This window comes from Vigna unguiculata, chromosome 2 (assembly GCF_037176805.1).
Source record: "Vigna unguiculata cultivar grain cowpea cultivar isolate G323 ecotype 2 chromosome 2, ASM3717680v1, whole genome shotgun sequence".
In the NCBI taxonomy this organism is placed as follows: Eukaryota; Viridiplantae; Streptophyta; class Magnoliopsida; order Fabales; family Fabaceae; genus Vigna; species Vigna unguiculata.
Genome location: NC_140793.1, coordinates 22,071,646 through 22,089,171, shown reverse-complemented (window position 1 = coordinate 22,089,171; position 17,526 = coordinate 22,071,646). Strand labels below are relative to the sequence as shown.

Here is a 17,526-nt window from a genome sequence, read left to right as displayed (position 1 = left end):
TAGTTTAAAAAAAAATAAAATATCAACTTATATAAAATTAAAATTAGTGAATAATTATAATAAAAAATTAAAAATACGAGAAAAAACTGTTGTCAATGGATTAAGGATTAACCTGTGTCAAATCTAACTCAATAAGTCAGATTCAACTTGATCCATATTTAAAATATTTTATTTTTTTCAAATTAATCTAAGATAAACTTAAGATAAACCAGATCGAGAGATGACTTTAAGATAAACTGGACTGAGAGATGACTTTAAACTCATGTTGACTCTTTATGTATCTATAAGATAATTAAAATATTTAATTAAAACATAAATTATTGTATGATTAAGATATTTAATTTAAACATGTAAATTAAATTATTTCATTAAAAAATTAATAAAAGTAGTTGAAAAATGATTGTATAAAATGATAGGGTGTGGACTCATAATAACCAATCAAACGTATATGTACTTCTCCTTGTCACAACAAAAACGTGGGAGAAAATATTTCAGAGAGATAAAAGATAAATATTATTGTTTTTATTTTAAAAATAACCCATTTTAGTATTAATATGTTATTTATATATATATATATATATATATATATACACACGCATGCATTAAAATTTGAATAGTATTTTGATTTTTAATACATGATTTTTCTAGCTTCACCCTAGAATTCATTTTATTAATCTTATATTCAACAATTTATTTGTGGTATTGAGTTTATACTGGTGTGTGGTGTTGTGCTTATGATTTTATGCTGGATTCATACTGCCATTAAGAGTGGTAGATCAAGTTCATGTTCTAGTCTTCTTTTTTATTATAATTTTTCTTATAATTTGGTGGACAACAATTATAGAAGAGAAAGATGTATGGTTTATATTTGTTCTTGTTGTTTTTTTCCTTTTCTTCCTACTTTGTTTTTGTGTATTTGGGTTGGGACAACCCTATTATCCCTATTAATATATTTATTATTACTGATAAAAATAATTTAACAATTTAATTTATATTTTAGTCAAATAATTTAATTTAACATTATTGAAGAATGTTAAACCATTCTTTCACTTTGAAAATGTAAAACCTTCTTAACCTCACTTTCCTCTATATAAAGGGAGTGGTTCTCATTGTTATTGTAAGGAAGTGAATGCCATAAACTAGAACCATGAAACTCTTCCACCACCTCTTATCACTACCGACACTCTTCTTCTTCTTCTTCTTCTTCTTCTGCTTCCTTCAAGAAACAGTTTCCATTGGTCCCTTGCAACTGACACACCCATTTGACCCCTTAACAAAGCAAGAAATCACCCTCATCCAAACCATAGTCCTAAACAAATACCCGACCAAAACAAACCATGTCAAGTTCCACTACGTAGGACTGGACGACCCGGAAAAAGCCACTGTCCTCAAATGGGTCTCAACCGGCGCCGCAACCACACGCAACGCCTTCGTCATCGCCATCATAAACTCCCAAGTCCACGAGCTCACAATAAACCTACGATCCTCTCGGGTTCTCTCCGACAAGATCCACAGCGGAAACGGGTTCCCCACCTTAACGGTGGATGAGCAAAGCGACGCCTTGCAACTCCCCTTCAAGCACGGTCCCTTCGTGGAGTCCATTAAAAAGAGGGGCTTGAACTTGTCGGAAGTGGTGTGCTCCGGTTTCACCGTCGGATGGTACGGCGAAACCCAGAGCAACAAAAGGGTTCTGAGAATCGAGTGCTTCATGAAGGAAGAAACCGCCAATATCTACGTGAGACCCATCAACGGAATAACCATTCTGGCTGATCTTGAACAGATGAAGATCATTGATTATCATGATAACGCTGTTGAGCCTGTTCCCAAGGCGGAAAACACCGAATATCGAGCTTCGCATTTGAAACCACCGTTTGGTCCCAGGCTTCATTCTTTTGCCTCCTATCAACCCGACGGTTCTGGCTTCACCATCAAAGGACACAGTGTCAGGTATATATCAAAGTAAAACTCTTTTTATAAAAAATAATACAAGTCAATGATGTAAAAGGTATATACATAACTTAAACATCAGATTTTTTTATTATCTGTTAAAAATAAAGAAATGCACGAGTGAGATCTCATCAAGTTTTTATAATACTACACATACAGGATCTTAATCCATATATTAACTATCAGGAACTTCACTTGGTTCATGACGGGACAAAAAAAACCGTTTGATATATCAACAAAACAAAATCACAATAATTTTATTGACTAAATTGAAAGAGGATAAATCTACAGTGGAATACAGGAATGGCCATTGGATTTTTGAATTATTTTTCTTTCACCAAAATTAGGGTTTTAATAATTTATGTGCAAATTAAATTTAAATATAAATTTTTATTATATGAATTATTAAATTCATTAGGAAATGTATGTCTATATTTTACACAAATTTTGGGGACAGGAGCTATATATATATATTAGGATGTGCATGTGTCCTTTTTAATTTGTTAAAATTATTTTTACTTTAAAATATTATTGTAGTGAGACCTAATTAACCCACTAAGTTAAGGTGTTAAATCCATCATTACTTGGAAATTTATATTATCTACCTATTAAGAAAAGAAAAGATTTACATTGACAGTACATAGATAAGAAGTGGACCACCTAAATTTCCTTTGATTAAAGTGAACCTTTTACTTTACAATAGATAAAATGAGTGGTTTAAATGGTTGATGAAAAAAAAAAGGTTTAATTACCTGTTTTTGTCTGAAAATTTTAAAGTTGATCCTTCGGTTAATTAGTCTCAATTTAGTTTCGATTCGTGAAAAGTGACGTGATCTATTTTTCATCTGTGAAAAGATGAAATCACGAACTAAATGAGTAATTAAAAACAGTAACATTAGATTTTTCATCACGTCTATAGTTGAATTTAAACCCATGAAAATGAAAACTGTATTCACTTTATTTTTAAAAAAAGGTGAGATTCATTTCCAAAACAAGTCCTATATAAAGTCAACATGTCTTTGTCTTCGTGGTGTTTCACTTATGCTCTAAATTGTTAAAAACGTAAATTAATTAATGTGTTTTGGTAAGATAAGTTTTCATGAATTTTCTGAGAGTGGAATGAAAGTAACCATTTACCAATATTAATTCATTTTCAAACACGTCATATGTATTATGTTCATTATCGAAATATTTACTTAAGATAAAAACGTAGAATTGGTAACAAGTTATCATGTTTCAGCTTCTAAAGTTAGAAAGTGGATGTTTTGTTGGTTCAGCTGGGCGAATTGGAAGTTTCACATAGGATACGATGTTCGAGCAGGAGTGATAATTTCAACAGCATCAATCTACGACCCTGAAGTGCATAAATCTCGTTCAGTGTTATACAGAGGATACATTTCTGAACTATTCGTGCCATACCAGGATCCGAGCGAGGAATGGTATTACAAGACATTCTTCGATGCCGGTGAATTCGGGTTTGGTCAATCTATGGTTTCTTTGGAACCTTTGCATGATTGTCCTCCACATGCACAATTCCTAGATGCCTATGTTGTTGGAAGGGATGGAAGCCCTCAACTGTTGCAGAATGCAATCTGTGTGTTCGAACAGTATGGTGGTATCAGTTGGCGTCACACAGAAACAGGAATTCCTCACGAGGATGTAAGAGTTTCACGTTATTTTAGTTTGAAAAATATATTTTAATTATTAGATTTTGAAATTTTTTTTTTTATAATTTTAAATGTTATTTTTTAAATAATTTTTTTTAATATTTCAAAATCATTAAAAATATATATTATATTATAAAAAAAATTGTCAAAATTTAATAATTAAAATATTATTATCTTTTTAATTCTTTTGTTTGAATTTATTAATTTTTTTACTGCACATTAAAAACATATTATATTAATATTTTAAAAATATTTTTTATATATTTTACAATTTTAAAATTAATATTTATCGGTATATCTAGAAGACACGGGAAGAAACACAACAAAATAAATTCAGTATAGAATCAAATTTGTTTTTCTTCCGCAGAAGCTCCACTGTTATCTTTATTAACTTTCATTATAATATTTATTATATAATAAAATTATTAGTTTTTTATGTAGTACTAAAATTAAAAAATAAAAATATTAGAAATGTTAATTGCTATGTGTTGGTTCTTATTATTTAAGTGTCTCCTTGGTTTTGTTTTCAGATACGAGAGGTTAGATCTGACGTCACTCTGATAGTTAGATCAGTGGTTACAGTGGGAAACTACGACAACGTCTTGGATTGGGAGTTCAAAACAAGTGGTTCAATTAAGCCTGCTGTAAGTTCTGTTTCCTTATTATGTGTGCCACTTTCGTCCGTGTACTAAATATTTTATATAATTTAATTTAAAGTTAAATATGTCTATAATATTTTTAAGTTTGATAAAAAATTGAAATTTAATTTTACATTAAATTTTAATATATTTTGATTTTAAATTTAAATTGAAAAAATGACTCAAACATTAATCCAAAAAATAGTTTGACAGACAAATAAAAAGGCTATAATATAATCAAGTCTGAAGGACTATTTTTAATTTGATTTCAAAATTTAAGAACTTAAAATATGTTTATGTACCGCAAAAATTACAATGACTACTTTATTATTTATATGTATTATATATTGATGATTTATTAGATGTGAAATGAGGTGGTGATAATAATAGAATATATAGTACTATCCCGTGATATGAAATGCATGACTATTTATATATAGTATTGTAGCAGGATAAAAAACATGTTTGGTTTGGGCTCTTTGCTATGAGTAGAAAGTATCTCATGTGCTATGTTGTTGAGACAGACAGTGAAAAGTAACAACACTAGAGATTTTGATCATGACATAACCCAAAAGAATCTAACTATTGATCTTTAACTTTTGTAACAAGAAATCAGTCTGAATATTTTAAAAATCTTTGAACAGATATCACTGTCGGGCATGTTGGAAATTAAGGCAGTGGACATTACTCACAATGATGAGATAAAGAGTGACCAACATGGCACATTGGTGTCAGAACACAGCATCGGAGTATACCACGATCATTACTACATATACCATCTTGATTTCGACATTGACGGTGTGGGAAACTCCTTTGTGAAGACCGATCTGAAGACTGTGGAAGTGAGTGAGCAGAGTTCGAAGAGAAAGAGCTATTGGACGACTAGTAGTGAGGTTGTGAAGAGTGAATCTGATGCAAAGATAAAACTAGGGTTTAGTCCGTCGGAGCTAGCAGTGGTGAACCCTAACAAGAAGACTTCCACCGGAAACGAGGTGGGGTACCGTTTGATTCCAAATGCAGCAGCTCATCCACTTCTGACCGAAGACGACTTTCCTCAAACACGTGGTGCCTTCACCAATTACAATGTTTGGGTTACACCTTACAATAGGACTGAGAAATGGGCCGGTGGATTATATGTTGATCAGAGCCGTGGAGATGATACGCTGGCTGTTTGGACTAAGCAGTAACCATCTTTTACCTTTCCGACCACATTTTTAGCATCGAAAATGATATTTTTACACCATAAATTTCATTGGTGTGATATTGTTGCATTATTAACGTGGGTTTTGAAATTGAAAATTTTGCAGGAACAGAGGTATTGAGAACAAGGACATTGTACTGTGGTACGTGGTTGGAATCCACCATGTTCCGTGTCAGGAGGATTTTCCTATAATGCCCTTGTTGAGCACTGGATTTGAATTGAGACCAACAAATTTCTTTGAGAGAAATCCCATTCTTAAGACTCTTTCTCCTGGGATTGTTAAGTGGCCAGGCTGTAAGACACCATAGATTTGCTTTTTCTCTGCTTTCTCACTTTAAGTACATTGTTCAACGTTGAATTCAGAGAGAGGTTGTGTTTTATGTATGGTGAGAAAAAAAAATGATGAGAAAGTGATAACTTTGAATAAACGTTTTCTAAACTTAGATCACTGTATTTTCCTATCGCTTTGTTTTCTTACATATTGTTTTCTTACTTATAGATTGATTGTTAACTAATATTTGAGATAGTGGTAAAAATTTAATTCAAATAATTGATTTCAAAACACACATGCTCAATTAATCAACTATACTATGAAACAATTGATGCATTTTATAATAATGTTCGACTGTGATCCTCTTAAATAAAAATAATGTATAGCTTGATTGTTAACTATAATTCTTTTACCTATGGGTAAAAGTTTGATCCTCATAATTGATTTCGAAACACACATGCACAATTAATCAATTGTATGTCATAATGATCTCACTTTTTTTCAATACGCATTAATTTCACCATTAATTGATAGAATAGTTAAGTTCTTCATGTTGTGTTTTTAATAAGGAAAAACAAAATAATTGATTACCTTTAAAGATAATTGATTAGTTTTTCTCATATTTGTTTTCTATAAATTGTTTTCGATGGTCTCCTTATTAATAGCAAGTTCTTTTGATATTACTCATTATATTCTTTCAAGAAACACTCTAAGTTGAAACACTACATTTACATATCTTTTGGTAACATCATAAATTAAGGCATATTTGTAAAGTTGCTCCCTTTATTCTTTGATTTCAATATTTTATATTCAACAATATGGTGATATTATAAGATTTGAGGTATTGAGCTTCTTCTTAAGACCTAATTGTTTGGTCTTAGGTGGCATCTAATAGCTTAATGTGTCTCATAGGAGCATTTATTAGGTCAGACTTTTAAGATAATTTGGCAAATTTGAATACACAAGGTTCATGATGAACTTATGTACATATTCAAGTTTTTCATAAATGCTCATGAGAGAAAAGTACAATATGATTTTGATTAAGTGTTAAAAGTAATTAACTATCAACATATTGTACTTTATTAAAAAAATATTATCCCTTCTATTTTGGTTTTAGGTATAACTGATATACAAAATCTTATCATATTAACAATTCTATCACTATTTCACTTAATATGACGGGTGAATTATAACTATTACAATAAGTCATCATAAAATTTATTTTTTTCAGTAATTGAGTGTAATCGATTATTTGTGTGTATGTTTATCCTCTACTTTAATTGATTATACGATTCAAATAACTGATTCTTTTGGTTTGATGTTGTTTGTTTGAAAAATTATGAAACGGCTATACTCACTACATTAAATGTGATTTACAATTTTTATCTGGATGGCAACGCACAAAATGATTAAATGTTTGGCTATCAGTGATGTTTAACATGAAATCAAACCTGCAAATCTTTCTAGCTTGAATTAATCTTCTTATGTGAGCATTTTTCTTCTCCTTACATTCACTGCTACCCTCTCAAAATTTTTGTCAAATAGCCTCACCATCTCAAGTCTTTCTGCCATAGCTGAAGGCTGGTTTAACGATGAAAAACACATTCAAAAGATTTTGGAGTGATGAAAAACTCATTCAGAAGTTTCTTCTTCTGGAACTTTTCAAAAGTGAAGGCTCACAAAGGTCTTTCAGCATCATGGAGTTAATCCCGAATAGGGGAATTTTGTTGCAATCCCCTCAAATAAAATTGGAGAAACAACACTCCATAAATTGGGAATGATCAAAAGGAACAATCAGTGGATGTTCAAAAATGAAGAACAACCTTCAACTAGATTTATCATGATCTTGCTACTATCAAGAAGAAGCTTAAAGGACTAAATTTTGAGAGTAGTAGTAAGGTAAGTGAAGAGTTTTAATTGCTCACTGCTTGCCTGTTTATTATTGCTTTTTATTGTTTTCTCTTAAATTATAAATGTTAAAAAATATGAATGAAATCTTGGATTGTGTTTTTATCTATTAAAGTTCACAAATAGATTATGGCATCAATTTAATGGACTTAAAAAAGAAATATCAGATTTAAAACGAATGAAACTTAACCCTTTTTCAAGTTTTTAAGAGAAATAATATATATTATGAAAGACTCTAATCAATTATTTCAGAAAGCTTATTATTTGGAAATCCATTTTTTTCTCAAGATAACTAATTAATAGTTGTGATAATCAATTATTCCGAGAACTAACATGTAATATTGTATATAATAAGCAATTAGATGATATATATATATATATATATATATATCACTTTCATCTAATTTTCTAAGAAAATAAGATTTCGCAAATTAATCAATAAATCTGAAAGTGCGCATGTTTTTTGATCATCTATTTTTTGACCAATGCTTTAATGTAATGGAATATCTCAATTGTTATCATGTTGGAATAAGCCAGTCTTTTCTAATGACATCTATCTTTCGAATACAAAACAAAACTTGTTGCAATGATTCGCAACATTAATATAAATTGAATTGCAGACTTTGTGTAATGTTACTTCTTACGTAAGTATAAGAAACTAACTACCACTGAGATACCAACAACGGTCACAGGAACAGCCCAATATTGCTTTGTCAGCTGCATGAACTTTTCAGAATAGCAATGCTTGGTGGAAACTGGAGGTGATGGGTCGAGCTCACCAATGCAATACTGCTCCATAAGTTCTCTTGCACTTTTGCTGTGGCCAGCATCTTCAAATTCTTCTGTTGCATCTTTCCCTTCATTAAAGAAAAGTACAAAAGGTGAATTTAGATTTGAATACTAACATTGGATGAATTTTCTCATGCTTAGTCTTGCATGCAGTTCATAGGGTAATGGAGGAAGGTACCTGTTGCAGCAAGGATTACATCGTCTCCACCAGGATGATCATCCAAATACTGTGTCACGTCGTATACCTGCATTGGCAAATGACAAAACAGGTCAACAAATAGAACAACAATTGAGAAAAATTGGAAAAGACATTAGTGGAGAGCATTTGGAAGCTTCAAGCAGCTGGAGCAATCATGAGATTGGATTTTGGATTCAAAAACCTTAATAGAAAAGTATGGATTGAGAATAACAGAAGCTAGTTTCAAAAGGAGCTTGAATAAGTTGGGTCCACAGCTTGTGGCTGGAAAAGAATGTAGCAAACCACTAGGGACAGATTTAAACTAAAGGAAAAATATATTAAGAACCACACTCACTCAAGACAGAGGTTAGTTTTCACAATATCCAGATAATTACAAAATAAGCTCCACTGGAAGACCAGATGGCAACAAAGCATATAACATTGTGATTATACAACCACAGGACAGAGTTCATTAAAGAGCAGAAAAGACTAAAAAGGGAATCTGATATCACAACAATCATTAAATAGGTATGCAGTAGGAGAAACATAAGTGTAGTAGGGGATCACACGCAACTACTACCCAAACTATCTATAGGTCTATGGTTATCAAAATATTGAAGAACAGGACTCAGGGCTATAGAATTGCCTGTAGGGTGATGCATATATGTGAGGGTAGGGAGAATGTAGAAATGTTCCCAAATGAAGAAGGTAACATATGAAGAGAAATTCAAGCAGTTCGTGTTGTAGAGCTAAGGAGGGCTATGTCCTAAGCTGGTTTCAACGGTGGAGGGGTTCACTGAGAACATAAGTAGAGTGTGTTTTCCCACCACAGGAATTAGAAGATTATAAGATTTGATAATTAAAAAATCATATGAACATTAATTGGCATTGAAACAATTGGACTCAATAAGTATATGGGACAATATGAGATGGACCGGAAATTCCTGAAGTGCTCAGATCAAATGTATTTGAAAAGGATTATTTTTTACTGTCTGAAAAGGAAGAAATCAAGGAAATGTTGAAGCTCCATCCTGATGAGTCACTCAGTCAATAACTTGGTAACTGTTGCTATGTTAATAGTTATTTTTTAAATGTCAGTCCACCACAAAGTTAGTTCGAGAAGCACAATTCAGGTTACTGATACCATTACATATTTTTGATGGGGTAAAAGATGACCATAAGGTAGTCAAACTCTATGGATCTTGCTCAAATATTGAAGGAGATCTTGGAAGTTTATGAAGGCTAATGTTTGTGGAAGCTAGCTGGTGATGGGTTTTGATGTCCTGATTGTGTTGTGGATGCCTAGGGGAAGGTGTCTTTGGTTTTGGTTTGATTTATAGATGAATTTAGGTGGATGAAATATGGATTAATTGCAAGCTATGTTCAAGGGTCGGTGATTCTTGGCTTGGTTCTTGAAAGCTTTAATTGCATTGGTGATGTTTTTTACTGGGCCATGAGGTTTGCAAGGTGCAAGATGGAGTTTAGAAGTGATCGGTTCTTGGTTGCTATAGGTTAAGAGTGGTTTGATCAAGCAAGCTTCAAAGAAGAGAAGAAGAAATAATAGAAACCCAAAATGGAAAAGGAAGGGAAAAAAGATACATGTATGTTCAATTGGAACTCCGATCTTGGAGTTCGAAAAGGAACATGGAATAGTTGCACACTCTTCCTACTAGGATATGACTCACCAAGATTAGGCAAAGAGAAAGGAGTGTAGCCACTTAGGATATGATACACCTAAGATAGGGCTTTTAAGTAGAAGAAGATTCAGACACTTCTCAAACCAACATCAATGTCATTTATTTTCCAAGTTGTGTTTACAAGCTCACTTGGTCCCTATTTATAGATTTTTTGCCGAGAGCTTTGTCGAATTGTAAAGCATATGGCACACGTATCAATCCTATTCTAACTTAGGTTTGGTTAATCTAAAACCAAACAGGGTGCCTAGAATATAATAGATAAAGAATTAATCCCAAATTATACTATAAAATGAACAGAAGGTAGGATTAACTCATTCTAAACTACCTTTATTATTTCTAATAGTCCTTATTAATTTGCTGGCTTGATGAAGCCTTTCCTCCAACTCGTTCTTAGCCTTGCTTCTAGTCAACACCCCCCAAGAAGCCTCCTTGATAGCCTAGACTCTCTTCTCCCTACTTTGGCCATGCTTATGGTAGTTACTCCTCCTTATGTGTGTTCTTCATGATCCATGATAACATCAATCAAGTTCTTCCTCAGATAAAAAAGCATCTTTAAGATTAGCATCAAGAGCTAAATTATCAATCTCAAAAGTATTTGAAGTTGGAGTACTTGAACTTTCAAGTAGTTCACAATGTTGCCATCCCCACGATGTTGCTCAAGATCAACATTATTCCATTTAGTCATCCATTCAGCATCAAATGGAAGAACAATTGTTCTTATTTCCCAACTTCTTAAGTCCATAACCGTTTAACTCTAATGTATATGCACAAATGTATTCAATAGTATTTTTATGTTTGGTAAACTCTTATGAGTTTGAGCCTAGTCCACAAAAGCCCCATGAGGTTAAACTCTTGAGATAGACAACCTTATTTGCACTAAATATTATAGGTCCAGTACTACAACCATTTCAAACAGAGAACAACAAAATTCCAAACATAATAACACTTGTAAAACTATAAGAATCCAAATATACCATTATTATAACATTTCTGTATGATGGAGAAGATAATAACAAGTGAAAGCAATGCAATGCAGACAAAAAAAACCAACATCAGCTTTTCACCAACATCAGCTCGTGAAAATCTGTGTGTGAAAAGTAGGTGCATTATTTTCTTTGAGTTCAAAATACCCTCTTTGAGAAGAGACCATTTTATCATAATGTTTTAATACATAGAAAAAAATAACTCCCAAGAGATGCAGTTGCCAGCAAGAAGTCTCTGAAACTACATAAACATATCTAAGTCAAGAATGACGTAACACATCAAGGACGAATAGGATGACCACATTAGTGTCTGGTAAACCCCATGGTCTGGTAGTTATACCAGGCTCTCTATCAGCAGATTTATTTCCAGTTGAATCATGGAAGATAAAAATTGAAAGTAAACAATCCCTTTTACAAGAACAATAAAGATTAAAAACATGAGAAATATTCTTGACTAATATATGTAAAAACAATCAGTTAAAAAGCCTGTGTTAGTGTCAGTGTCACTAATTAATATAAAAGTCCATTACATATTAACCACAGCTTTTAATCCTTTCTTTCTTCAAAGAAAAAGGTAACTGATTTCCTCATTTGTCACAGTGATGGACACTCCTACGCTGTTTTAGCTTATAAAATGTTTGGTAAATAGCATACTAAAGTAGTAGAACTAACAAAATATCAGAAAGATTTCAATAGTGTGGGAGAAAAACGAAAACATAGTTGATCCTATGTCTAGACTGACGTGGGATCCCAAAAAATGTCACAAAAATTTCAAAAGTGTGGGAGAAAAACAAAAACATAAGATATGAGGTATTCCCCAACCAAAGGTATGTAAAGTTCCACTGAGAACAAGATGATAGAGAAGTATCTAAGATAGTTAGTCAGTAGATCATGCATTTATTAGTTGAGTTATATAGAGAAACAACCAAAATGTTCAAAACCTTAAATTACATATTCCCAAAAACATCATAGGACATAAATCAAATCCTAGAGGGCAAGCAATACTAAAGAAAAGAAAACAGAAATTATGAGGGGGATGAGCACAACTACAGAGATTTTATAGAAAATAAAAGGCATGAAAGCAAGAAGAGAAAACCCATATAGGGAATTGGAGAGAAAAAGGAGTTAATAGTGGAAAAGGTTAAACCTTTCCATCGATGAGGATCCAGCAATCGTCTTTGGTTTTGTGGTGGGATAAATCTTGAATGGCGTAGAAATTGGTGAGGGTAGGCATGTTAAATTTTGTTGGGAGGGAATCCAGGATTTTAGGAAGTGGGGGAGGGCGAGAGAGAGAGACGGAGCGTATAAAGGGAAGCTAGAGTACCCAACACGACGAATTTCTAATTTTAATAAATATCTTTTCAAAATTAAATAATTATTAATAAAAATTATTTTTAATTTTATTTTTTAATAATTAATTTTTTTAAAATTTATATAATTATTTATAATAAAAAATTATTTATATAATAAAATATTTATGCAAATTATTTATTTTCATAATAACCTTTAATAAAAATTATTTTATAATTTAATACATTTTTGTTACAATAAAAAGAAAAAAAACATATATATGTGTGTAAACATGTATATTCACTAATTATAATTATTTAATTTTGATTATTACCAATATAAAACAATATATATATATATATATATACCGAATATTTTTTTTGTTATATTATATATATTTTTTAATTTTACTCTTTAGTAATTACGCTAAAATTATTTCATAGTTTAATAATTTTTTAGTATAATAAAAAAAACACATAAACACGTAATTATGGATTAAAGATATATTTTTATATATAATTATAGATATATAATTATAAAAAATTGAAAAATAATTGATATTAATAAAATTAAAATGTGAAATATTTCACACACAAAAAAAATGCCTAAAAGTTACTAAAAAAAATTTCTCAATATAGTTTATACCAATATAAGAAAAACAAAGTCTACTAAATTTACCATTCCACCCTTTCTTATCATTTTGACACTTAGTTCACTTTTTAGGTTTTTTTGTCTTTTCCTTTATTAGTATCTTCACTTTACCGTTATACCCCAAAACCTGTTTTGGACTTCCTTATGCTAATAAATGAGTTTGGTTTTATGGTATTTTTGCATTTTTCGTTCTTCTCTACTGATCAATTTGGTTTCATAATTGATTGATGGATAAATTTCAAAAAGTATAGCAGAAAAAAAAGAGTATATCGGAGTCTTCTAGCTATTTCATTTTGCCTTTTCATTTGGTGCTTTCGCTTTCTCTCCATTTGTTGAGTTTCTTCTACTAGGTTTTCAGGTATTGTTCTTATCTTTGTTTTTTTTTCTTGTGAAATAAGTGTGTAGATATTTATGGATTGTGTATTTCGTATCTATTGTAGTGAAAGTTGAATTTTTCCATTGATGTTGTGAATTTTTGTATTCTAAAAATATGGATGGTTTACCATGTTGTTGTGTTTCTTTTTGCATTATTTTTTGTCTAGGTTTAACATTTTTATTTTCAGGGTAGATTTTCCAATGTTGTATGTAATATTATTCATCTTTCTAACCTCTCATTTCATGTATGTTTGGTCCATTTTTTTTCTCCTTTTATGGGATATTTTGTTGCCACAAACAAGCTTGAAGCAAATATTTGATAAAGTCAAGTGCATGAAGTTCATATATGGTTGATGAAGATTGATGAAGACCTGTTTGAAGATTATGTTTCTATTGTATTGAATCTAAAAATAATGTGTTAAATGTAATGATTACATATTATACCATGTTGGTAGGCTATATGACAAAGGTTATATGTCTTATTAGTCTTAGTGTGTCATTTTTAATCGGTTAAAATGAGTTTTAATAGGTTAAAATGAGTTTTAACAAGTTAAAAGTCTTGTTGTATATAGTTTTTGGTATGAATGTATTCAATCAGTTGAATTATTTTTCAATCGACAAATTTTAGTTAAGTCAACTAAAATCAACAGATTGTACGAAAAATTCAACCGATTGATTTCACTTAAACTAGATTATATAAGTTGTGTTTTCGAGAGCATAAACATGTAATTATGGATAAAAGATATATTTTTATATGTTATTATAGATATATGATTATAAAAAATTGAAAAATAATTGATATTAAAAAAATTAAAATGTGAAATATTTCACACAAAAAATCACCTAAAAGTTTCTAAAAACAATTTATATATATATATATATATATATATATATACTAATATAAGAAAAACAACATCAACTAAATTTACAATTCCATCATTTTTTATCATTTTGACTCATGTCCATTTTTTAGGTTTTTATGTCTTTTCCCTTATTACTGTCTTCACTTTATTATTATACCTTGGCCTTCATTACACTAATAAATGAGTTTGGTTTTATGGTATTTTTGCATTTCCCGTTCTTCTCTATTGATTAGTTTGGTTTCATGATTGATTAATGGATAAATTTCAAAAAGTATAGCAGGAAAAAAAGTATATATGAGTCTTTTAGCTATTTCATTTGGTGCTTTCGCTTTTCCTCCATATGTTGAGTTTCTTCTACTAGGTTTTCAGGTTTTATTCTTATCTTTGTTATTTTTTGTCCGTGAAATAAGTGTGTAGATATTTGTGGGTCATGTATTTCGTATCTGTCATAGTGAAGGTTGAATCTTTCCATTGATGTTGTGAATGTTTGTGTTCTAAAAATATGGATGGTTTACCATGTTGTTGTGTTTCTTTTTGCATTATTTTTCGTCTGCTATAATCAAGGTTTAACATCTTTATTTTCAGGGTAGATTTTCCAGTGTTGTATGTAATAATATTATTCATCTTTCTAACCTCTCATTCCATGTATGTTTGTTCCATTTTTTCTCCTTTTATGGGATATTTTATTGGCACTAACAAGCTTGAAGCAAATATTTGATAAAGCCAAGTGCATAAAGATCATATGTGGTTGATGAAGATTGATGAAAACCCACTTGAAGATTATGTTTCTATTGTATTGAATCTAGAAATAATGTGTTAAATGTAATGATTACATGTTATACCACGTTGGTAGGCTATATGACAGAGGTTAGATGTCTTATTCGTCTTAGTGTGTCCTTTTTAATCGGTTAAAATGGGTTTTAACACGTTAAAAACCTTATTGTATATAGTTTTTGCTATGAATGTATTCAATCAGTTGAATTGTCTTTCAATCGAGTGATTTCAGTTAAGTCAAGTGTGTTGGCACAAGCAAGCTTGAAGCAAAGAATTGATAAATCCATGTGCATGAATATCATAGGTCTTTGATGAAGATTGATGAAAATCCACTTGAAGATTAAGTTTTAGTGTGTTAAATCTGAAAATAACATGTTAAATGTAATGTTTTAGTGTTATATCATGTTGGTAGGCTATATGACATAGGTTAGATGTCTTGTGTGCCTTGGTGTGTTTCTTTTAATATGTTAAAATGGGTTTTAACAGGTTAAAAATCTTGTTGTATATAGTTTATGGTATGAATGCATTCATTCAGTTGAATTATTTTTTCAATCGATTGATTTCAATTAAGTCAAGTAAAATCAGCTGACTATATGAAAAATTCAATCGGCTGTTTTCACTTAAACTAGACTATATAAGTTGTGTTTTCAAGAGCAGAGGTGCGAATATGAGTTTTTTAGCATGAAACTTTGTCATTCTTCTCTGGAAAACTCTATCTCTGCAATACACAGCTGCAACTCGTGGTTTGAAGATCTTGGTTGATCTTAGAGGCATTTTGGCTTGTGAGTAGCTTGAAGAACACATGTATGGTTGGCTATGGACAACCACCATCTGATTTGGATGTTCTTGTGCTTCTAGTTGGTTTGCCTGATGTGATTTCAGGTCTGTAAGTGTGATTCCTGCAGGGTGTGTGTCTAGATTTTTGTGTGAGTCAAAAATCTTGTGAGTTTCTTTGTTCAAAAGTGTAATTTTGGTATGTGATTTGTAAAACTTTTGAATATAGTGGAAATCATGCTCATATTGTCCTGGTAAACTGGATGTAGCTCTGTGATTGAGTGAACCAGTATAAAAACAACTGTGCAATTCTCTCTCTCTCATCTTGTAAGACCCGAGAAATTTAAATAATTAATAAATTAATTATTTAATAAATGCAGGTAGTAGAAGCCTTTAAGGCATTTAATGTGGAGTGATATGACGTGGAAAAGTACTAGTTCAAATGGTTGATAGTACTTTATTATGTGAGAGGATTTGGGTTCGAGTCCTATGTATGTCAATTGTATGTTGAGAGAAGAGCTACTTTTTTCTGTGGGAGAACAAAGGAGGGTTTTGGCTAACACAAAGCTAAGGCTAAAAGACCTTTTGGAGCAAGGAATTTCAAGTTAAGGGAGCTCTTTTCGTATCTATATGCATGTTGGTAACAATTTCGTGCATTTTGCATTGGACATGAATAAATTGTATCATTGCCATGAGATGAGATTATTATCGTACTCAATGTGATGTGAAATTGGGGGTTATGTGATGAATTGTTTTGTTAATGTTGAATGTGAATTTGGGGCAATTGGTTTGGTTTCTGCGTGCGTGAACATGGATACCATCTGCTAATCTCACTCAGGAGAGCCAGGCTCGCCTAGGAGAGAGTTGCAGAGTCTTGATGCTATTTCTACTCGAGCTACTCGGTTAGGCGGAGTGTCAGGCTTTTAAGCGACCTGTTATCTCACTTAAGCGAGTATCTCTCGCCTAAGCGAGAAATCGAGGGGTGTGAGACCCTGTTTTGGGCACCTCGCGTAGGTGAGGAGGTTGATGTTTGGGAGACAAGGCTTTTCGCCTATGCGAGAGGTTCTCGCTTAAGCGAGACCTCGTGTTTAACTTGTGTTGTGCTTAACTCGCCGCCTAGGCGAGAGTTTTTGGGTGTTAGGCGAAGGGTGATCTCGCCCAAGCGAGGAAAGACTCGCCCATGCGAGGAGAGACTCGCCTAAGTGAGACTTCGCAGATAAACCAGGTTAGCACGCTTGCTCAGGCGAGAAAGCTTAGCCTAAGCGAGACAGGCCTGGTCGCTTAAGCTAAAGCTTATAGCCCAAGCGAGTTTAGTGCAGTTTGTGTGTATTGTTTGTACGCATTGATGAGAACGTGGATTAGGAGATGCTGAGCCATTAGCGGGTAGGTTCATGGATGGTGGTTGACATGTGATGGTATGAGCGGGGAGGTTCATACATATTTACTCTCCTATGGGGATACGAGCGAGGTAAGTTCGTATGATCTGTGCTCATAGTTGAGAGATGTTGCGTGCGGGGAGG

The 17,526-nt window shown here is 31.9% G+C and overlaps 2 protein-coding genes across 2 annotated transcripts; one reads left to right on the top strand and one right to left on the bottom strand.

Moving 5' to 3' along the window:
• The first annotated feature begins 1,111 nt into the window (after positions 1-1,111).
• On the top strand, positions 1,112-5,896 carry LOC114167043 (primary amine oxidase-like). The gene is made up of 5 exons (XM_028051968.2): positions 1,112-1,947; positions 3,225-3,606; positions 4,145-4,258; positions 4,897-5,435; positions 5,560-5,896. Exons 1-5 carry the CDS (start codon positions 1,148-1,150, stop codon positions 5,759-5,761), a joined length of 2,037 nt encoding a protein of 678 aa, XP_027907769.1. The 5' UTR covers positions 1,112-1,147; the 3' UTR covers positions 5,762-5,896.
• A 2,167-nt stretch (positions 5,897-8,063) lies between these two features.
• On the bottom strand, positions 8,064-12,594 carry LOC114171820 (cytochrome b5). Its single transcript, XM_028056650.2, has 3 exons — positions 12,427-12,594; positions 8,600-8,666; positions 8,064-8,489 (listed from the first exon to the last, which is right to left on the bottom strand). The coding sequence occupies exons 1-3, from the start codon at positions 12,511-12,513 to the stop codon at positions 8,266-8,268; spliced, it is 378 nt and encodes a 125-aa protein (XP_027912451.2). The 5' UTR covers positions 12,514-12,594; the 3' UTR covers positions 8,064-8,265.
• Positions 12,595-17,526: the final 4,932 nt, after the last annotated feature.